The 24,130-nt window shown below is 40.9% G+C and overlaps 1 protein-coding gene across 1 annotated transcript in view; it reads left to right on the top strand.

Annotated features, from left to right (window-relative positions):
* CARMIL1 (capping protein regulator and myosin 1 linker 1) overlaps positions 1–24,130 on the top strand; it is a 192,017-nt gene that overhangs the window by 111,837 nt on the left and 56,050 nt on the right. Inside the window, exons 17-22 of the mRNA XM_033053339.1 lie at positions 4,438–4,507; positions 8,699–8,780; positions 10,079–10,178; positions 10,266–10,320; positions 17,987–18,159; positions 20,438–20,506. Coding sequence (XP_032909230.1) covers positions 4,438–4,507; positions 8,699–8,780; positions 10,079–10,178; positions 10,266–10,320; positions 17,987–18,159; positions 20,438–20,506 — 549 coding nt within the window. The remainder of the gene's footprint in view (positions 1–4,437; positions 4,508–8,698; positions 8,781–10,078; positions 10,179–10,265; positions 10,321–17,986; positions 18,160–20,437; positions 20,507–24,130) is intronic.

Here is a 24,130-nt window from a genome sequence, read left to right as displayed (position 1 = left end):
GCTCCACAGTGAAATGGGATTATAGGCTTGTGTGAGCACCATTCCTTTGGGACTGCATTATTGCAGCAGCCATAATGAAACAGAACCTGTTGCAGTGTTTGGGAGGAGAAACCTATTGCACAGAGCTGTGCTCTCCTTTTGGGGAGGAGACAATAGCAGCTGTTTCCAAGAATGCTAAGTGAGATGAGTCTCCTTGTTGTATGTCACCCAACCTGTGACTAACAGGTTCTGCAAGCTGGGGAAATTGTGGAGCACTTCTTGTGATGTGTGTGGATTTGAACTGTGTTGAAATTTTCAGACATGAAATTTAAAAGTGTTTTAAGTCAAGATAGGCCTAGATAGATAGGTCTAGTCTAGATAGGCCATTCTGTGATTCTAGCAGAATACTGGTGTTTATTTGGCTTAATTAAAGAACGAACCCTTTTCCAAGTGTCAGCTTCTTAACTAATATGCATAAAAATATACATAATCTTATCCATAGCAGACACCTAGACACGTTCACTACCTATTTTACAGTCCTAGTGTGGATATAGATGCATGGATGTATCCTTGTGTGGTTGGGAGCATCCAGTGGAAGGGAAATGGGGAGTATCTAATGGACAGGAGTTGATGGCAAAATTGGAAATGTGGGATATAAAGAGTAGTTAGTGAGAATGGGATGGAAAACTTTTGATACACTCTGGAGGAAGCTAGTGGAGGGAAGAGTGGCAAGTGCAGGAAGAGTAGTGCACATAGTTTTGGAGTATTTTTATTTCATGCAATTCAATATTGAAGAGGGTAGCACAATATCACTGAGTCACAGAATGGGTAAGATTGGGAGGGACCTCAGTGGGTCATCTGGTCCAACCTCCCTGCTCAAGCAGGGTCATCCCAAAGCACATGGCACAGGATTGCATCCAGAGAGCTCTTGAGTATCTCCAGTGAGCAAAGCTCCACATCATCTCTGGCCAACCTGCTCAGTCACCTGCACAGTAAAGAAGTTCTTCCTCATGTTCAGGTGGAACTTCCTGTGCGTCAGTCTCTGCCTGTGACCTCTTGTCTTGTTGCTTGGCACCTCCAAGAAGAGCCTGGTGGTTAAGTCAAATGTGCTGGATTGAAATCCATATTCAACTGCAGGAGCCATTTTAGCTCTTTAGATCTTTCACTTTGTTGTATGTGACACTCTTGGTTGCTGTTGTGCTTGCTCAGACTTTGCCAGTATTAGGAAGGTGTGATACAGATGTGTATTTAAACAGGAGGTAATTTTTTGGAAACATGGTTGGTTCTGGTTAATTAGAGCTATTGATATCCTATGGTGAGGGCAACAGGGAAGAAAAGCGAGGGTAGATGTAATTGCTACAGTATTGGTTTGAGAGGAAAAAGAGAATACTGTAGGACATTTCCCAGAAATTAGGAAAGGTGAGAAGCACCAAACATTAAGGTTCATGTTGAGTATCTCTTATGGTATGAGGAATTTTAGCAGGTGAGTGCTGTACAATTGCCTGTGCTCATGAACGATGTTATTTTATTAATTTATCCCAAAAACTTAGGACTCTCTGCCTACCAGCTGGGCAGCAAATAGTATCTTCCTAGTCCTTTTCAGTCAAAATACTCATTAGCAAAAAACTGGTTCTGGTAATGTTTGAGATAATCTGGCTCAATTTGACTGAATTTGACTGAATTGAGGTGGAGAGAGTTACAGCCTGACTGCTGTTGGTGGAAGTAAAATGGCAGTGATGGGGAACATAGGATGAGTTGAGAGCAGAAAGCTCTTTCACTAGCACAGAAAGCTCCAGAGAAAATCCAGCTGGGTGTGAATGGTCTCAGAGCATCCATGCCACTCTGGTATTATGGCCAGGACTGCTTTTGTTCTGGGGGCAGCATTCACCTCTGCCTAGGAGGTAGAACAGAAGCTGTTAGTACTTTTTTGGTAATTTCTGTGATATGCTTTTTCTCTGACCTAAATTTTTCATTCAGTTTGACCTGAGTATGTCACAACACTACAGAGGACTTTGATCTGCAGGACATCTTGCTTTACCTCTCAAACCCTACATGGCTTCACTAATCCACTTCAAAAATGTCCTGTGGAAGTTAATCTGTGTTAAAAGGACTGAGGATGTGTATTGTAGGACAGCTGCAAAGCCTTTTGTTCTTAACTGCAACAAATTACAAAACTTCTTCAGAACCATCAAGATCACAGTGTTGGTTAAACACAAGAAGATAGAAACACTTTTTTTCAGGCAGACTTATTTGACATTGCCAAGACTGCAAGAGCACATGAGAGATAGCTCCAGGAAGGAAAAATTTAAATACTAGGGTGTATCAAAATAGTACTTTCCTGGCATCATTCATCAGCATATGTCAAAAAGCTTTTGGAGTTGGAGCTGTCCAGTGACAAAGGAGAAGTTGCTGGTTTGTGTTGATGAATCAGAGGTCACCAAGTTGAATGTGTGATTCAAGATCAGTCTGCTGAGAGAAAAAAAGAGATAAAATGCAGATTCCTGACATCCTGATTTCCAAATTCCCCTGATTAATTGCTATTTGATTTCTTTGTGGGCTCCCTTTAGCTCTACAGTTGTGGTATGTTTAATTGCATGTGCTAACTCAGTGAGTTTAAAGATAATGGTTAATCAGTGCAGTCTGTGAAGGACATGAACTTGCTTGGACAGTGTAAATCAAGCCTTTCAGGGAGTAGGTTTACTGATAAAGCTGTACTATGAGGATGCCATGTGGTGGGTGTGGAGAGGGTATTCCTTGTACACAGGTAATATAGTTAATGTTCCACTGCAACTCACTCTTTTTTTCACCATTTTAAACTGAGGCAGTTTGTACTTTTGTCCTTGTTGAAGTGTAAATTGGCATTTTTGTGGAGTTTTACAACCATTGCTGTAAAAAAATTGAATTGTGGTCTGTCAGTGCTGTAACAAGACAAGTTTCTGATATGCTTCTCATGCAAATGCTGATTACAAGGCCAATTCTTGTATTCTGCATCATACACAGTTGATAAGACCCTTCCATGTGTTGCCATGTGTGTGGTTTAAACATACTAGCAAAGGATGAGTATTATATGTCTGGCTTCAGGCCCTGTGAAGGCTAGTGATCTTTTCATGACAAAGAATTGAGAAATTAGGGGATTTTCTAAGGGTGAGTTTATGGGGAAGAGGTTAGGGAGAAAACCCTTTTTCTTCCTGTGAAAAGTGTACAACTGAAGCAGCACTGTGTCTCTTTTTTTTAAAAAATTGCATTTTTTTAATGATTGCACGGTGTTTTTTTTATTTCCTGGAAATGTTTAGGAAACTCTTTGCAAACTAACCATCAACCAGACTGACTGAATAAAAAACATGTCTGGGTAAGAAAGATAATCTGAAAATTTGTGAGAACTGTTGCAGAATTTTCACTTCCCTCCCTCCCTCCCCACATAAGTAAATAAGCACAAGTTTTTAATAGGGAGGGTCCAATTATACCTGCAGGACAGAAGATATGAATAGGTTTAGCTGAAAAACCTGCCCGAGGCACACACATTGCAAATGTAGCTTTGACACACTACTTGCATAGCAAGTGTGTAGACAAATGGCTCATCAGAAGGGATTGGTTTTATCTCCATGCATCAGTCACTTGGTTAGCTGCTTTTGGCTGAAATGAAGTTGGAGAAGGAAGTCCTTCTGTTTCTCTGTTGAATTATTAATTCTAAGCTGCATCTATTCTGAAGATATTAGAAGATATACACAGATTTTGTTTATTATCTATTGCACATACTGTTGTGCTTTCTGATTTGACAGTATTAATATAAGTGTGATATTAACCCTAACTTTGAGATGTGGAAACAAGCTTCTCTAAGACTTTAAAAAGCGGATTTATGAAAACCATAATGAGTTGTTACTTCACGTGTCTGCCAATCCGCCTAAAGGCAAAGGATACCATTGCATAGGAATATCATTTTGAAATCTGTAAATACTTGTTGGGTTGTGGAAGTGGAGAATTTTATGATACTGGAACATGCTTCAGCCTTTGAGTGTTACAGGCATTGTGCCTGACTGAAATGGATGGATGGCTGCATGGCATCTTGCGTATTTTAAAAACCTAACTTTTCCTAGATTTTTGGAAAACCAGAGAGCTTGTATGGTTGATTGTATGACAGAACACTCCATTTATAATCATTTGGTACTCTTTGAAAGCAAATGTTGAAGAAAATTTATCACTGATGAATATTATTAAATGTTGATAGTGCATTAGCTGTAGAGTTTCCTCATTAGCCTTGCATCCCTGCAGTTTTTGAAGCTCCTGGAGTGTTCTGAGTGTGGATTGTGCTGCCGTTGTCATTTAAGAAATAACTGCTCAGCTGGTGTCATTTTGAAATTAATCTTTGCATTATAGATGTATTAACCTGTGATCACTTAGATGATGATGTAAAGCTGCCCTTTATTTTTTTAAAACGGTTCTAAAATTGATCTTTTTCAGAGCGCTTTTATTAGGCCTGGCTTGCAATCACAATCTGAAGGAGGTGTCTTTAGACCTCAGTAGCTGTGAGGTAAGGAATATTTATCAGGATGTGATAAAAGTATGCAATGATGAGGTTTTAGAGTTCATGGGAAGCCCACTGGGTGAGGTATTTCCTCTGTAGTCAAAAGTTGTGGGAAAGTAGAACTCAGAGAAGCAGTTATGGTAAAAGTTAGGATGTGTGTTACAGCATCCTAAATAACGAGCACAGAGGTTCAAAGCACCTGATTAGTAAAAGCCTGCTCGCAGTGCAGCTGTACTGCACTGAGCCAGCCTGTTGAATGCTTGGCAGCTTCTGCTCTCTGGTGGTGTGATTAGCTTCAGGACTTTCCAAGCTGCCCAAATGTGAATGACTCAAAGGAAACTGCATGCCCTGGAGGCATGTCTGTGGTTCGATTGCTTTCCTTCAGAGCCAAAAAGACATGCTTCCTCTTCTGCAGGTTTGTTTTTTAACCTTGGGAGAAATTCCATTTTCCTAATCAATTAATCAATTCAAGTCAATAAGTAACTTTGGTAGAAGTATTAACATAAGAAGCACTGTAAAAGTGGCCTCAAGAATAAATAAAAACAATTGTGGCAACTTTTTTGCCTGATCTTGTTTCCTTTTGCTTCCCAGTGCTTTTCTGTGCACTCTGTTTCCCAGGATTGCCCATACTCTTGCCTGGCCATTGCTGCGTGCTTATAGCAGAATGAGGAAAGATCAGACACAACCCCACGGAGCCACTTGAGGCAAAGTCATTTTGTAGAGAACTCTGTGGTGGACTCTTGCCAAAACCAACATGACCCACTTTAAGCTCAGACCTTCTCTGGTTTTTTAAGCCTCCCATTTATTAGATATTTCCAAGGACATCTGAGTATTAACTGTTCTAGAAGTGCCTGCAAACACAGTGGTTTCCCTTTAAGCAGAAAACATGCAATGTTGATAACCATGTTGAAGTGCAATAATCCTTGCCTTTGGGTTCATGGTCAATTGCTTTTGGAATGTGCACAGATTTCCTGATGAAGAAAAAAACCAAATCATTGTGAATGCATATCATAGTTTTTGATATTTTAGACTTTTTAGAAAATATTATTACTTTGAAGAGCACGACATGTAAATTCCAAATAGAAAAGCTTTCAAGTCAAGTACATATGCTTCTGACTTCTGAGTAGAGGGATCAGATGGATGATAATTTATCTTTCAGGGGAAGGAAAAGGGAGGAGTAATTAACATAATAAAAATTAAGTCCTACGATCATAGCCTTAAATGAATAAATCAATAAAGCACAAATACAAGTAGTGAGAGTATAAATTAGCATGTAAATCAACAAGGGCTGACAGGAGAGAAAATATTATCCTTTCATGAAATAGCACCCAGGATGGGATGTGAAAGAACCCTTCAAGGGGCAATGAGATTTATTGGACACCAAAGCGCATGTGGTCATGGCTGACTCTTGTGACAGAAAGGAAGGAATCCTGCCCAACGCAGAGTTGCATTCATGTAGCTGGTCCCTCCAAATTGACAGCACTTCCTTAGATCCTTCCCTTAACATCTTTTTTCCCATCACTGAGCTTTATCCATTCTCATGTGCTTTGGAAAGAAGTTATGCTTCCACCAGCAGGGAAGTTGATGTGCTGGGCGGCTGGAAGTGCTCTCAGCACCTCAGCATCCTGCTCCACCTCTCCCTGACCCTCTGGCATCTGGGCAGGGTAATTTACACCCAGAAGGAGAATGCTGGGAAGCTTGGAACCAGTCACCACTTCCCCCAATTCCTGTAAGCACGCACTGCTAGAGGGGTATAAAGCTGATGCTTCAGCTTTGGCCTCTTCTTTCCTACATCAGGCAGCCTCAAGTATGAAAGGACAAATCCTTCCCTCTCCCACCATTTTTCATTTGCTCCCATAATTTTGTGGTATATTATATTCAAGCTTAATCATTTTCTATTGCTTGTTTGGTTGGTTTTTTTTTTTAATTATTTTTTAATATGAAAGTTACATTTTTATTTCTACCTGCTCAGCACTGATGTATTTCACTCTTTTCCCTTCTGCTTCCCTTAGCTTGGTCACTGTGTAAGTACCCTCCATGCTTTACCTTAATTGTTAAATCAGTAAGCAGCTTTGTTTGCCCTTGCCATATTGGTAGTTCATAGTATTGAACACACTTGGCATTTTTAATTGTAGAAGGGTTATTCTTCATTTTCTGAATAAGAGCTTTTCTTTGTAGCCTCAAAAGTATGTCATATAGGAGCTGTTGCAGAGGGTCTTTTTGTCAGTATCACAGTCCACGTGATACTGCACAAGCAGCACTTCAATTCATCTCTGCTTTTATATATATCTTTATGTGTATAGTATTTTAACACAGTTGCAGCAAATTGGGATCCTAAAAGCAGAGTTTTTGTCATCACTGTCAGATTAAATAGATATCACCATTTGTGCTCATGAAATGTTTATATATTTAAAGTTTTGAATATAGAGTTATCTGATACAAGATTGAAAACTACTCCTGAAAAATTATCCACTTCAACCCTCAAACTATATATAGCCATAAACATTTGGATTCTATTGTGAGTATAATTTTAGTGTATAGAACTTTATCTTACCAACAACCAATCCAGTTCCATGTATGATCTTCCACTTCCATAGATTCTTCAGTAGTAGATGGGACACTGTGTAAAATGGTTGCCTTGTGGTGATCCACAATGAGAGACCAGCACAAAGCAAAACTGAATGATTTTGGCTTTCATACAGCAAATGCTATAATGCCAAAATTAAGTTGAGTTAAATTTGCAACACTTCTGGCCCGAATGCAGCCTGTAATATGACTGCTTTTTGAGAGGATGAGGTGAAGGATAGGCATTGATTTATGAAGAGGGGGAAGGTGCCTTATGTTCTGTACTTCTTACAATCCAGATGTGATTTATGATTTAGGTGTTATCTTCGACCACCGTTCTTCAAATATTCAGGTCAAGTTATTCAGCTGCTTGTTAACACATCACATACCTTAAACTTTAAAAAAAGTCCCAAATCAATTCTTTATTGGAAAATGCTTCTAGAAGGCATTTGTGGCTCTTTAATTATAGCATGGATAAAAGTTGATGGTCCACAGAAATATCAGCAGGTTGACTCAGGATATTTACCCAAATAAGTCAACTAAGTAAAATATCACACAGTTTTTATGCACAGGAGGTGAAAAAGCTTTGAAGAGGTTTGAAGAAGCTTTCCATTCTTTTTGAAGGAAATAACATGAAAATAGAAAATGTAAAAATAAAATTTCCGTAGAATTTTCTCCCACTTTAGCTAAAGTCTTTTACTGGGGGATGTTTAAAAAGTGAAATGCACATTTGCGTAGCTGCAAAAAATAAGAAAATACTTTTGCTCCTTTGGAAAAAAAAAAGGTTTTGTTAATTCAGTAGCATTAGTAAATAAACATGTAAGATTTCATAACTTTAATTCTTAATGTTGATGTCTTCTCCTAGAACATTTCATTGTTTTTCCATTAAATCCTAAAATTTCTTTTATAGTAATGCAGTATTTCAGATTAATAATATCATAATTGATACTTTGCAGCCAGGCATTTTTGTTATTGTTGCAGTTTTTTTCTTTTATTGCTATTTCTTAAGAATAACTATATTACTGTTTTCTCTTGTTTATGGCCTTTTATGGCTGTTTTACAAATGCATTACTTGAATTTTCTTTTCAGCAACAGAGGCATAATTTGAGTTTTTTTTTTTTTTAATATACCTCTCACTTATCTTTGAAATGGGTACCCAAGAGCTGGAAGAAGATGCTCACTGTAAGGCCTGACTTTAATAGAATTCAAGGGTGCCAGTGTTGCAAGCTGGTCTATGTTTGGAGGTTTTTTTATCACCAGACACTAGAAATATCCTGGGCTGTTCATGTAGAGAATGCTCACCCCAATCCTTCAGGCACTGCCCAGCACAAATGCTAAAGGATTTGCTGTGTTTAACCATTTAAGTATTTTCCTGATTTTTAAGGCTAAGAGGTAGTTTCAAGAGAAAGGAAAGAGTGTCTCTTTTCTCATTTGTATGGAAATACTGAGAGTAAGGATGAGAACAGTAGGAATGTGTGCATAGGCTGTCATTTTGATGTCTATAACTTCTTCTGTTGCTGTTGTTTTTGCCGCTGCTAGTGCCTTCTGTATTCACAAAGCTCCTACCACTGTCTTCTGTGTGATCTTGAAACCATAACTAGTTTGCAAAAATGGATGATGTTTTGTCTCTAGTTAAGATCTGGAGGTGCACAAGTCTTGGAAGGATGCATAGCAGAAATACACAATATCACCAGCCTAGATATTTCAGACAATGGTAAGTACACAGAACAGGAATGGAGGGTCGTGTGAGTCAAGAAATGCTTTTTGTTTCAGCTCACAGTGTAACCAAGGATGGTTGCTCTTGCTATTGACCATGTTGATTATGGAAATATCTCAGACCAAGACCTTTTATTCAGAAATGTTGAATGACTAAGTCTATCCTCAAAAGTTTGTTGTTTGAGATCGGTGTAACACAGGAGAATGAAATCATGGCACCAAGCTCATACTAGATCCAGAGTAAATTTGGTTTAAGTACAAGAGGATGTGAAGCTGAATGAGAATTGGAAGTATAGTGAAAGAACAAAGGGAAAGGTCTGATAGAGAATGAAACTGAGGGGGGAAATTTGGAGCAGAGAGCAAACAGCTTCAGGTCAGAAGAGACCAGCTTGAGTCTTTGGAAAAGTCTTGTGAATATTTCTGCTTTGGAGTGTCCGTGCTTCCTGGCACAGATATTCCTGGGATGTGAGCTGGCTTCTCATCTTCCAGATTCAAGGTGTGGATGTATGAACTGGAAGAATTCACCTGCTGTGTTTGCCCCTCTATCAACCAAATGCAGAAATATTTCAGAAACATTGCCAGTACAGTGGAATGCCCAAGAAGGGTGGGATAGACAAATGAAAAGCTTTGAGAGCTACTGATTCAGCCCAGTTATGCAAAAAGATTTATTTTTGCAAATAGGAATGGATATTTGAAATCTAAATTATCTGTGAATCTGAATTCTAAATCATTGTAATCTAGCTAGTGGACTCCTCAAATACATAACTAACTTGGGAATACTGAAGTTATTTTTCTTTTATGCAGGAGTAGAATAAAATTTGCCTTGTTTTTCAGGTCATTTTATTCACAGTCTGTTATGTTAGCCTGTTTTGCAGGCTTTTGAAGGCTTTGAAATACTGTTGGTACGCAGCTCTACTAAGACTTAATAGTGATTAGCATTGTTTCAGAATTCTCCAAGGAACTTCAGACTCTGCCTTGACAGTGAGAGGAACTACCCTTGGGTGGTTGGACTGTGGATAAGGGACTGAATTATCTTCTGTGTTTCTGAGAGGTGCCTTTAATAGCTGATTAGCATGGAGATTTAAAGGGTTTATTTTAGGGGAAGTATTTATTATCATAGAAAAGCAGAGGCATAATGAGAAAAAGATTTAAAGATCGAATAATGGATTTTTTTCTACACATTTTGGAAATTAGTACACTGATATAATTGAATGAATATAGCATCAATAATAGGACCTTGTCTAGGTCTTTTGTGAAAATGTGTTTTAATTCCTAATTTAATCTGATTCTTTACAGGCCTAGAATCTGACCTCTCAACCCTTGTAGTCTGGCTTAGTAAAAACCGATCGATAAGACACTTGGCATTAGGCAAAAACTTTAACAACATGAAATCCAAGTAAGGATTTTCTTTCTTTTAAATAACAAGAAAATGGATGAGGAGAAACTGCTGATTTCATCATCTTCCTAACTTTTCTTCCCTCAGAAATCTCACTCCAGTACTTGATAATTTAGTTCAGATGATTCAAGACGAAGATTCAGTGAGTATCTGTCTGCCTACTATCATCATGTGTATTTGTACCCTCACAGTCTATTTTAATAATTTTCTTCACTGTGTTAATTTAATACTTAAGATTTGACCACAGCCCTGCACAGATACATCCAGCATTTTGGGTTTGTTTTTTTTTTCAGATTGTAGTTTGGATTAATTTGTGGCATGTAGGTGAACATTTTCTGAGGATGATCTTAGGATGTGTGGTTGATGAAAAATATTCATTTTAAATAGTTGAATGTGTGTAACCTAGCTCTTTAGGTTAAGTTATACAGCCCTTTAGGCACAAATTTTCAGAACTTTTGTGTCCTGGTAAGAGATTGCAATGGTAGTGTTCTCAATAACAATGTTTGGGGTTTTTTTTAAAATGTATGGAATGCATTATTTCCTGATAGCTGTTCTTTGTTATTAACCCTTTTTTCCTACATTTCACAAAATGCAGAATCACCGCAGTGATCTCTCAGAACCTCTTCCTTCTTCCAAAGATGCAAATAAACCATTCACTGTGCTATTTTTTACTTCTCTTAGTCATGGGAGCAATTTCATAAAACCTTTTCAGGGTACCTTGCTGGGATGCTTGCCCACTTTATTAATTTCCACACTCTTTTGTGATTCTGAAAGACTTTTGCCGTTGCATTTGTGTTCTTGCCTGTTCTTGGCATGCTTGTTCTGGTTAGAAGGGAATCTTAAGATGCTCTGTTACTCTCATGCTTGTCAATCTTTATTTATCTACTCTTAGTCCTTTCCTACTCCTTAATTTCCTGTGCAAGTACCAAGCAAGCTTTCCTCATTCTGCAGAGACAGCTGACTGTAGACTCAAGTTGTCTGAACACCTGCTATTTCCTCTTGTCTTTATTGTCTCACCTCCAAGCACACGCTCCATAGTAACTGCTTGGCTATCTGCTCCTCCCATCTGTGTCTGCATCCTGGCAGTTTTAACCAGGATTTCCAATGTCTCTTTCCTTGCAAGGTCATTAGACTCATATTCCATGTTCCCTTTTTCTTAGTTCTTAATTGTATTTGAAGTGATTTATTAAACCAGTCCTCTGTGCTCTTTCTGTCATCTTCAATGGGACTAGTGGTACTGGTGTTTCTTGATTCTGTGCCTTCCTCCATATTTTATTCTTTAAAACACAGGATGGCAGTGTGATGTGGTGAAGTTCTGCATGCAGATACCAAAACTGATTCTAATTGATGTAAAACCCGTAATGAAAGCACCTTAATGAAAGTCCTTGTTTGCACAAGTTAGATGTAGAGTTGTGCTAAGTAGTGTATTGGTGGAACTCTGTGTTACTTCTTGTATCAAACTAGCCTTTTTGTTTGTGCTGTATGACCACCTCCTTCTACTCTGCCTCTAAATGGAATGCTGCAGGACTGCCTTCCCCTTCTCTCCTTTTCCTTTTGATCCTGTGCTGAGAGGTTTCATTTGATCAGATAGCACCTGCTTCTTCTCTGTGGGCATTTGTCTCTGTCCTGCCCTGTTTCTCATGCTTATCCTTTCACAGCTGTCCTGAAGAACTGAATCACAAGCAAATGTAATTTACAATAATTTCATGAATACAAGCCGCACCATTTTGACTTAGATTTTGCTCTCAAACCGGAAAGGCTAATATTCAGGAGCGGCTAATATGTGAATAATTTTCTGACATTTACAACCCCAGAAGTGCCAGCCAGGGTGCCAAGCCGAGCGCCTGCCAGTAAAACCCAGGATTTCACGATTGTTACAAATTGGTTACTGTGTTGCACGGTGGGTGGGGCCAGCTCACTGCCAGCAGTGTGGGGGGAGGGAGGGAGGCAGGGGAGTTCCCTGCTTCAGGTGGGGGAGAGGCTGTGCTGACATCCCCACGGCTCGGGGAGGAGGCGGGGGGCTCCGCCCCCGCTCTCCACTACCGCGGCGGGAGCAGGGGGCGTTCTGTTCTCGCCCACCGCGCTGGGACCCGTGTGCTCCGTGCCCGCTCGCCGCGGGAGCGGGGCGTGTACTCCATGCCCGCTCGCTGCAGGAGTGGGGCGTGCTCCGTGCCCGCCCGCCGCCGCCGCGTCGGGAGCAGGGCCGGGGCAAGCGACCCCAGAGGCGGCCGCCAGCCCCGAGAGGCCCCACCGAGCTGGGCCACCTGGCCCCGTCAGCAGCCCCTAGCAGGCCAAGCCTGCACAGCCCAAGCCGAGCCAGTAAACCCCGCCCTGCCCCGGTTCTGTTACTAATTGGCAACTTTGTTGCACGCGGGTCCTCTCTGCGAACCACAGAACGGCTTATATTCAGGTGCGGCTTATTTATGGACAAAAAACGAAATATTTGCCAACACCCAGAGATGCGGCTTATACTCAGTGTTGCTTGTATTCGTGAAATCCCTGTAGTATGTTTTCTATTTCCATTATTCCTTTGTTTCAGACCATATCCTAAAACACCTTGTCAATGCATTCTGTGTCCTTTTAGTACCCAAATCACCTTCTCAAACGCTTTGTTGGGGTTTTTCCCCTATTTCATTACTCTCCTTTTCCTGCTGTTTTTTTTAAGAACAAAAATTTCAACTTTCACTGTGCTGTTTCTATTTAAAGTATTACAACCTTCTGTTTATTTTTCCTGGTTTCTGTTTTTGAAGCTTCCAGGTCATTGGGAAAAGTAGCTGCTAAATTTTTTATGTATCATTCTTGCGACTCTCTCTTCTTTGCATCATTGGCTTCCACTTCTTGCATTCCTTTTCAGCCTGGGGATGACATCATTTGTTGTTCTGCTTTCTGCCTTTGACACTGCTGTCAGATGTGCTCCTGTAATTCTTACCTACCACGTTTTCCTGACCTAACCTACATGATTACACGATGTATGCTCATCCTCTTTTCAAATTGTGTTATAATAAATATAATTCACCAAAACGTCCTTTTATATAGATACTTGAAATAATTATCTCTCCTTCATGTCTTGCATTAACATTTGAGATATAGTATATTATCCTTTTGGAGTTACCCTGCCTGTTCTTTCCCCATGCTCTTTCCTCTTGTTAATGCTCTTCAGTGAAGGAATCTTGGGTTTTTTTCTGTCTCATCAAATGCTAAAACCAGCATGAAACCATCTCCTAACAGCAAAAGAGTTGAGGACAGACACTGTAGCACTGTGGGAAAAATGTGTTGCAGAAAGCTGTCTAGGATTGTCTTTACTGTGTCTCAATGCTTAGAAAATTATTTTAAGTCTCTAGATATTTTGATTCAGTTTTGAATCTTAAACGGGCTTGTCCTCATTCTACCAAGAGTATGCACGTGCTGCCACAGGACATTAAAAAATTAAGATGCAGTTGGAGAGACCAGAGTGTGATGTTGCCCAGAGCACACTGCACGATTTTAGGACCCACATTGTCTGCATGGAAAGCTGAAGCAAGAGGCTTTAATCTAAAACAATCATCTCTAAATGCTTCTTCATGTATTTATGCACACTTTAAATAGCTCTGTTGCTGTGTTAATGTGAGTCATGAGTGAAATGATTTAAACAATCAGTGGCTTGGTTCTATGATTGTTAAAATAGAATGATATTCAAATGTAACTGCAAAATTTAAAAGCAATAGTAGTAAACTACATAGCAGAACTTCACAGGTGTTTTATATAAAAAAGAAAGTAATGTTTAGATTGATTTTTTGGGTTCTTTTAGTATCTTTGCTATTTAAGTAGGTGCTATACTGTGCAGACTATTATAATGTATTCTTACTGTGCCATTCCTTTTCTTGTTGCAAAAATTGATGTTACACTGCTGGTGTGCAGTGTTGGTACTCAGAGTGGTAATCACTCCTGCATAGGTACAGTGACTTTCTAGTGATGAATATCTTTAGTTGTTAGTTCAGTATTTGGTATAGAATTGGCTTTTTCAGGGTTTTTACAGCTTTTTGTTTGAAAAACAAATTTAGCTTGATTTAATTTTTAGGGGTTTTTTTCGGCAGAAGTATGACTGAATCAATGAATGAAATCATACAATTTCTCTTCCTTAAAAAGATTGCGTTAAGGCATCTTCTCTGTATTGGCAAAATACCCATTTTCTGTAGCAGGGACACTGAAAGTGCTCCTTAGACTTCTGTTTTCTCAATATCTAGCTAAAACTATTAAGTTGTGAAAATAAGTATGTCTGTCAAGAATTGCCCATATTTGTGGGGGATTTGGTTTTGATATTTCCTTTTCTTTTTGTTTGTCGTTGTTTCAGATGGGGTTTTTTACGTAGTAATCAGATAATTTAATGAATATTTAGATGATGCATAGCTGTCAATCCTTATTGAACACAGTACAGAAGTGTTTTCAGTCATATACTGTTTTGTCAGAGTGTTGAAATGCAAGATGTTTCCTGGGAGGATATTTGAGATTTAGAAAAATTATGTGGGAGGGATCACCTGCAGCTCAGTTACTCCAATGCCCATTTCTAAAGTGACACACGAGAAACAGAAGCAATGTCACATTCATAAGTTTATTGATGATTTCTCCTTGTGCTACATGGTTCTGCTTTACCAGGAATCTGTCAGCAAAAGGGCTTCTCGGACTTCTGTAAAGAGCTCTTAAGTGCCATTCTAAATGTGATGTTAACATTTTTATGTTAATATTGCTTTTAAATTCTTAATAATTCTTTTCACTCTTCTTCGTGTCATGCAATAAAATTGGAAAACAGATTAAGGGCATTAGCATAGTAATTTAATAACTTCCATATAAAATAAAACCAGCATGTGGCTTGTTTTATTGTTAGACATTTTAATTATAAGCCTATTGTGGTTCTAAATTTTTGTGATTTTCCTAATTTGTAACTGCATTTCTTATTGTTGCAATTTTTTTGTGGTGTCTGGAGGATAGGATCCCATTGTATAGCAGATATGATGCAAACACCTTGGACCCTGGAAGGTGTGCACAGTTTGATTGGTTTATTTTCATTGATCTAAACTTCAGTAACTAACAAAAGTACTGTGGCTTGTTGATATGAGATGTTGATTTTCCAATGTTGGCAGTTCAGGGATTTTAGGGTCCAAAAATTCATTCTCATATACGTGCCTAAGTGGGTGTAGAGTGACAATACACTCCTCTTTGTGGACTCACACTTGAGCAGGGAAAATGTGGAGTCCTCATGCATCACCAAAGACAAATTACACTTTTGGAAGCTGTAATGTCTATGCAAGGCATGGGGATAGATTGACTGTGGTTCTTGAGCTCCTGCTGTTGAGTGTTGGCATTGAGAGTGGAGGAAATATGGGCATTTGTAGAAAAGGTTTTTTTAAGGCTTGGAGTGTAACTTACTGGAGCTAAATAAGGTAGTTTCAGCTTGATCTGCTGCATAAAAAAGTAAAGTTACTGAAAGATATTGTAGTTATGGATGTCAAAACACCGTTGTTAATAATATTTATTGACTTACTCATTGTAATAGATGCTCAATACTGCTTTGAATTTCAGACCTGCTACAGTTTTATCTTTCCTCCAAAAGTCCATGCCCTTTGTTGAAGGAACAGATATGCAAAATCACTCCTAAAGTTGAAGTAACAATAATAAAACACTTTAAGGAAACTGTGTTTTAACAATGCTTTGTACTGTAATTTGCCCTTGGGCAAATCTCTTAACCTGAGGGAGAGAAGGGGAGTGGTAGATACTTCTATTTCTCACAGAAAATGACAATGCTGGTTAAGCAAAACCCACTGGACTCTGGGAGTTGTCTTGTGAAGCTGATTGTTGTTATCTTGCCTTGTTTTAGGTTTACACTGTATTCTGTACTTAGTGGGACTCAGAAAGTTGAAGGCACTGCCACTTTACAATAATTTTTTCACAGGGTGTTACAGCTTAATCTGCTTGTATGCATGTGTTTGACACCTGTGCTGTTAAGTTATTTACAGTAATTTCACGAATACAAGCCGCACCAATTTGACCAAAATTTTGGTGGAAACCCGGAAGTGCGGCTAATATTCCGGGGCGGCTAATACATTAACAAAATTCTAAAAGCTGCCAACACGGAAGTGAGAGCCCGCGGCAGCCCCAAGCCAAGCTGGAGCCCGGCCGGCCCCGGCAGAGGTGGGAAAGCCTGGCAGAGGCGGGGCCAGCAGTGTGGGGGGCGGGCGGCAGAGCCTGAGCCAGCAGGGCGGGGCAGGGGGGCGGCAGAGCCGGGTCAGTAGGGCGGGGGAGCCTGGGAGAACTGGGGCTAGCAGTGCAGGGGAGCATGGCAGAAGCAGGAAGGCCGGCGGGTGGGGCTGCCTGGCAGCGGGGGAAGCCCAGCATAATCGGGGCCAGCAGCATGGGGGAGCCCGGCGGTGCGGGGGCCTGCAGTGCCGGCCAGGGCGAGGAAACGCGGCGGCGGTGCAGACGGGAGGGGGCGGCCGGCGAGCCCGGCGGCGGCAGCCCGCCGGCAGGGCTAGGGAACGCGGCAGCGGGGTGGTGCTGACGGGAGAGGGGGGCCAGCGAGCCCAGCGGCGGCGGCAGTGGCTGGCCCGCCGGCAGGGCTAGGGAACGCGGCGCGGCCGGCGAGCCGGGTGGCGGCAGCCCGCCGGCAGGGCTGGGGAACGCGGCGCGGCGCGGCCGGCGAGCCGGGCGGCGGCGGCGGCAGCCCGCCGGCAGGGCTAGGGAACGCGGCGCGGCCGGCGAGCCAGGCGGCGGCAGCCCGCCGGCAGGGCTAGGGAACGCGGCAGCGGGGCGGTGCTGACGGGAGAGGGGGGGCAGCGAGCCCGGCGGCGGCGGCAGTGGCTGGCCCGCCGGCAGGGCGACTACGTAAACAGCGCAGCGGCGAGGCGGCTGGTATGCCTGCCAGCGGCGGCAGTGGCTGGTCCGCCGGCAGGGCGACTACGTAAACAGCGCAGCGGCGAGGCGGCCGGTATGCCTGCCAGCGGCGGCAGTGGCTGGTCCGCCGGCAGGGCGACTACGTAAACAACGCAGCGGCGAGGCGGCCGGCATGCCTGCCAGCGGCGGCAGTGGCTGGTCCGCCGGCAGGGCGACTACGTAAACAGCGCAGCGGCGAGGCGGCCGGTATGCCTGCCAGCGGCGGCAGTGGCTGGTCCGCCGGCAGGGCGACTACGTAAACAACGCAGCGGCGAGGCGGCCAGCATGCCTGCCAGCGGCGGCAGTGGCTGGTCCGCCGGCAGGGCGACTACGTAAACAACGCAGCGGCGAGGCGGCCAGCATGCCTGCCAGCGGCGGCAGTGGCTGGTCCGCCGGCAGGGCGACTACGTAAACGCAGCGGCGGGGCGGTGCTGACGGGAGAGGGGGGCCAGTGAGCCCGGCGGCGGCTGCAGCACCACCCGACCGGCCCCGTCAGCAACCATGAGCGGGCCGAGCCTTCCTGGCCCCGCCCCGAGCCAGTAAAGCCCTCTATGCCGCGATCCTGTTACTAATTGGCCAATTTGTGAAAGCTGCGCACGGATTCTCGCGACGAACGAAAGTGCGGCTAATATTCGGGGTGCGGCTTATCTATTGACAAAGACAGCAACATTGTCGAGGCACCGGAAGTGCGGCTTATAATCCGTGCGGCTTGTATTCGTGAAACTACTGTACTCCCAATTTATCATGTGTTGTAGGATCTGCAGCAAACACAAGAATAACTCTTTGATGTTTGCTGTCCCAGCAGTCCCCAAGACTTTTGGAAACTTTTAACTTTTTTTAGTTGGTGTTTGAGGAATGAGTGCATTATCAGCTTCTGTCATCAGTGCCTTTTCTCTGATCCACAGCCTCTACAGTCGCTGTCTCTCGCCGATTCCAAGCTGAAGACAGAGGTCACCATCATAATTAATGCCTTGGGCAGCAATACTTCTCTCACAAAAGTGGATATTAGTGGAAATGCCATGGGAGATATGGGAGCAAAGATGCTTGCAAAAGCCCTACAGATAAACACTAAACTCAGGTAAGGGAAATGTATTGGCAGCAAACAGTAGAATGGTTTAATAATATTGAAGTTGTTGACTTATTCTCAATCTGTTTCTCTTCAGAGAAATGTATGTACAGGCACTTAGGAGTGTCTTTATTTGTGGGGATTCTCAGCCTTCTTTTTCTTGAAAGAAAGGAAAAGAACAACAGAAAAACAAGAGAAGCAACTTGTCCCTTCAAAAATATTTCCTTAACTGAAACTAGGGAAATTTTTCTACATTCAAACAGAAGGGCCTCTTGTTGGAATCAAAAGAGTTTAAAAATTTGTAGAATGACAGAAAAAAAAAATTTATGGAGCTCTCTGTTAATTAAATCCAATGTTCTTCTCAAAGCTGGGTGAACTTTAAAGCTGTGTGAGTTTGCTCAGAGACTTGTCCGGGCAGGTTTTGAAGATCTGCGAGTACCAAGATTCCACAGTGTCCCTGGGAACTCAATCCTAGTGCTTAGCTACTCTCTTCTTTCTGCTCTCTCTTTCTTACTGGAGGCTTTCTCAGCAGAGAAAATTCTGCTACTTGGGTAGGAAACTGAAGTAAATTATTCTTTGTCTTCTGAAGTGTCAGTTTGGAGAAATAAGAGCATGTGGAATTCAGAATGGGAAGCAGCATGGACCATCCATCCTTTTTTCTCCCCTTCCTACTGTGTTGATGGACCTTGGCATATCTTCTCTGCAACTTCATTTGCCCAACAACTTCACTGCTTTTTAGCATGTCTGGCACTGATGGCTTGAGAGCATCACTTTTTTTCTATCCAGCATGTGTTTCACAAACAGTAAAACCTTCAATCAGCGCAAATCTGGATGGGGACCTCTAAATATGTCACCCCCATCAGGAAAGATAAGCCTCCCTCCTCCTTGCCAGACTGTGCAGATGAACCTTCCTCAGTGTATTGTCAGTGTAAAAAGACCACTTTTTACTTGGTCTTCAAGTATTTGTTCCCTGGAGGATAAGAAATTCCACCAGTCTTGGCTATTTTTTCCAGAGGCAGGGATCCTTTGGCCTTTGTGTTGCTATGCCTGAACGGAATATTAAAAATGTCAAGAAAACACTGGAGGAAGGGCTTGGGATTATTGAATGTATTAACCTAAAATGACCACAATATCTGAAGAAATAAAGTCTTGATCCATTTCAGGGTGGCAGACCGAAACATTTCACAGTATGCTGAATGTCACGGTTGACATAATGTCACCACAGTCTGTGGTGTGATTACAGACTGAATAATGCAATGGTAACTGGCTCTACCAAAAATGTTATAAAATGACACCCAGGTAGAAATATAAATGTACTTTCCAGTGGCAAAAATATTCAAGATTTGACCCTTAGCATATCTGATGTTTGCTGAGTGAGCGTAGAATCTTTCTTCCTCTCTTTATTACTTTTCATCTAAAAAATGGAGGGATAATTCTTCAACAACAGAAGGATGTCAATACTTGTGAAAGTGTGCCATCTATCTTTTTTTTCCCCTTTTAAACACCAGAAACCTTTTTTTGCTTTTGTGCCTTTTTATTTATTTATTTTTTTTAAGAACAGCTACACTGATGCTGTAGCAGAAGCAAGATTTATCTGCTTGTCTGTCTCTTCTGCCTACTAATGAGATATTTGAACATGTGTTTGCAAATTGCCAGGCAGTCTGCTTGAGTGGTCTCAACTGGGGGAGGAGGGGGAGCCTTGATCACTCTTATCATTATTGTGTATTCAAAAGAGCTACAATTTATGCACCTAACCTAATGGTTTCTATTGGCAGCTACTTGTGTTGTATGTGGAATCACATGAACAGTGTGATGAGCCTAGTGCAGGGTTGAATGTGTAATAGCCTGCGAATTTTGACCTCTGATCAGCATGAATTTTTATAAAATACACATAACCTATATGTAACAGAGATTGACCAGTTACTGCAATTTTTTGTTTTTTCAGTATGCCCTTGCAAAACAGACATTTGAACTCTAGTTTTGATGCTATTCCTCAAAACAGCAGGAATTTGTGTCCAAATCTATTAGAAAAGTAATGTACTTATGTTAAGAATGGAAAATATAGTGGAGTCCTCTTTAAAGTAAGGGAAACTGGATTTTGGGTATTTGTCCATAATTTCTATCATTTCAAGGATGTAGTATATATGTAAAGACAAATTTTTAAAGTGCTGCCTTCTGCAATTTGAATATTCAGCAATGTGTTATTTCAATATCCAAAGTTTCATTATAGATTTATTTGGTGGTTCTTGTCTAACTTATGTTTTTCTTTCCTCTTCCCACCACATCTCAGAACCGTAATATGGGACAAGAATAACATCACTGCACAGGGCTTCCAGGACATAGCTGTGGCACTGGAAAAGTAAGTCTCAAGCAATTGAAAGTCTGGTGAAAAGGCCAAAGATCCTGAATGATCTGAGCAGCTGCAGTTCTCACCGCTGTCAATATGATCTTGAAGATGCTGAGTGCACTCCATTTTAAGCATCAGGATGTTTAATCTAAAGGAAAATTCATGACTTCACATCCTTCAAAAAAGGATGGGAAGAGGCTCTGTCGCTCTTCATACACTGCTATCAGCATTAAGGTCCTTGAGTTCTGCTCTTAGCGTTAAAATTCTGAATTTGGTAATATTTTCTCTTCATTCTCTTGTGTTGACAGTGTGCAGAAATTCTATTCTAGTGAATGAAGCTGTACATAATAACAGAAAATTACTGAAGTGGGCCTTTGTGGTCTGACTTCTTTTCTTTCCCTTAGCAAGTTGAAACTAATAGAGATGATCTCAGGAAATGCAGTTTTTCTTTGTAATTGCTGTGGTCTTGGTCATTTTGCTTCCATGAATTTACTCACAGATGCAGCCATTACCAGTGATAGATGTTAAATTGCGTTCAACTCTCTCCATCTCCATCACATTTCTTCATATGTTGTTATTACTTTTCTTAAGAGAGAATTACAGATTTAAATTAAGCAACAGTTGAAGTTTTTTCACATCAATCCCTCAGACAGGAGCAAAGCCTCTCTTTAGAAAGTGAATGTTACCTACAATTGCTGGGTTCTAGACAAGATATCTTGTAAAACTGTGTAACTACTTAAGGGAGCTTCGTAACCCTTGCAGGGTTCATGAGGCTAGACCTTATAAAGTAACTTGTTTTATGAAACTATAGTAGTTTATATACTCAGTTTTGAAAGGAATTCAGTTGCACTGATGTGAGAAATTAGATAAATGATGTATAATTTTTAGCAAATCGTCTTAAAGTGATTCTATTGATAGTAGTGAATAATAATTTGCAAAGGTTATTGGTCAATGTGCAAATTCTCTGTTAAAGGGCAATAGCATGGGGAAATCTGGTAGAAAACTTGTTTGTTTCTGGTTAGCATCAGCTTTATTCCTCTGTTCTGAAGTGTTTGGATGAGTAAATAGAGAAGGGGGGGAAATCCTGTGGCAAAAACAAGTAATCTAAACAAAAACACCCCCAGAATGCTACAGTTAATTATGTGTCACTGTACTTTTTCAGGGTGACATCTCATTTAACTAGGAAGCTGTGGTAATTTTATGTTGCCTTAAACATTTTTAAATTGTCAAAAACATTGATAACATCACAAACTAAGCTTCAAGCAACAAAGGTTTAAACATGAAGAAAAGGACTGTCTGTACTGGCTGAAAACAATTAGGCTGTAAACAATCCATCTTGAAGACATTTTGAGAACATTCTTCAACATATATTTCCTAAAAATACCTGAAAGTATTACCCATCACTATTTTGTAGAAAAGAACCATTGCTCAAAATGGAATGAAATATACTGAAGATGCTTGAGGATATGTGTTTTATGTGTTATTTCAATCTTAAGAAAAGTAGTCATCTACCAAGCCACAAAACAAAGAAGAAAGGTGGACTTCAGTACTATGGGCAGGAGGCTGAGGGGATTTGTAACAGACTTCAAAACAGGCTAAAATAATTAGAAGATTTTTTTTCTTTCCCCTTCTCCCAGCTTTTATTCATCTGCTTATTGCTTTGGAAAATGTTATTCCTGCAAGGGAATTCCTGCAAGGAGCATGGCTGTTGGCAGATTTTGCCCCAGGGATGTCCTAGACAGGTGGTGTGAAGTGCTGAGAAGATTTTCTGCAGAGTCCCTTACTGGTGTCAGTCCAGGAGAGCATTTGAGAACAGTGGTCGTCCTATTCAGCTTGGCCATTAAGCAGAGTCTTGTATCTCTGTAATTTTAATATGAAGATAAACATGTGATTTGCAGCCTAGAGCACCCTCTGTCACAGGACTCTACAGCATTTTCTCATGTTCATTTCTGAAAGAGGTTTTTTTTTTTTTCTATATGGACTGGCTGAAGAAATAGCTGAAGTTCTAGTATCTGAGGAGAAGTGCTGGAGTTTGTTAGAGGGCTATGAGTTCTTCCCTTAGCAGTGGTGTGAAACACACACAGACTGAGGTGAAAAACAGATGATTTTATTCCTGGCTTTAAAGAACTAATGTGATGAAATGTAGGACAAATGTCACACATGGTTTATGTAGAATAAGAGGTTTTTGCGACATCTTTTGGGGCATCCTTTACAGTCTTCGAGCACCTCTCTGAAATTTAACATCCTTTAAATATAGGTATTTTGCTGAATATATTCATGTGTTAGAAAATTACTGGATGATTGAGTTTGTAGTAAAATGTACTCCTTTACAAGAGACAAGTGGAGTGTTAATATAAAGAAGAATGGGAGAGTATTTTAGACTTCAAGGAAATAGAGAAAAACAAAGCATAGCAATAAAGTTGAATAGTGAGCTTTAAATTCTTGATATTTTCCCTTAAGAGCTGGTTAATTCTTAGGTGAAAATAATACTGTGTGTCTGAAAGCAACCCAAGTACAGAGGGTTTCCTTCCTTCTTTAGGGTAGTGGTCTTCTAAAGTTTTGCCTCTGATTGTGTGTCCATGAAATCTCCTTGCTTTTCATTTTCCCTCCTCCTGCTCTGTGGGTCTGTATGTATGAGGGCGGGTGCACTAAGCCTTTGACTAAATTGAATTTAGCATATAACTACTAGCATGAGAGCTGGCAATTAACAGATTTTGATGAATAAGATGTATTTAATGTCAAACAGCTGCAGAGATCCTTAGAAATCTACCTCTTTTTTTTAACTAAATAAATAACCCCACCTGTAAGGCAATCAGCAAGTTCTGTGATTATCTGTCTTTGAGCTCAGTATCTTTGACATTTAAAAATTCTCCCCTTGGTGGTGGACAGCCATTTATGCACATGAAAGTCTTCCTTTATCATTTCAAGTAAAATGTTGAGTAATATCAATGAGGAATCAGGAGGACTCTGCCCCTCAGAGAATGGTGCTGCACGTGTCCAAGCGCCTGGTGGGAGAAGAAGTGAAAGAAGCTTGGAGTTTCACACTATTTAAGGTGTCTGCTGTTGGGAGTTAGTGCATTTAGTGAGGAGTGGTCTACTGTCATCAATGGTGGTGACTCAGTTGAAATTGCCAACTTTAAAGTGCTCAAAAATAGAGGGATCCAGACATATTTGTGTAGCTCTGGATGGAATAGGAACAGATGGTTAGTGGGATGTTTGCAGAAGGAGGAGAAAGAGATGTTTGCGGGAAATAAAGGATTAATTGAAAATAGAAAGAATAATTTCCTTTCCAGGTTTTAAGAACTTCCTGCTTTTTTTTTCCCCATTTATTCAAGTCTGAAGTTATGTGGACAAACCACTGTAGGTAGCATTTTAAGTATAACTGTGTCATGATAGTCAGTTGATGTTCTCAGAGTTTAAATGTAATTTTGACTCAGGACCAGCCTCCTATCTTTAATCTCTTATTGCAACAGATGGACAAAGCTGCAGAAATATTTTACAAGTAAATGCAGGGAACAATTGTTTACTTAAAGCAATGTGGAGATGCAATGCTTGTTTTGTCAGCTTTTTATTAAAAATTCAGCAAGTGTCTTCAAATTGTTGTAAACACAAGAAGTTATTAAATAGTAAATTTCT

This window comes from Catharus ustulatus, chromosome 1, assembly GCF_009819885.2.
Source record: "Catharus ustulatus isolate bCatUst1 chromosome 1, bCatUst1.pri.v2, whole genome shotgun sequence".
Taxonomy (NCBI): Eukaryota; Metazoa; Chordata; class Aves; order Passeriformes; family Turdidae; genus Catharus; species Catharus ustulatus.
Note: the sequence above shows the minus strand (reverse complement) of the source record. Positions and strands in the feature narration are given on the sequence as shown.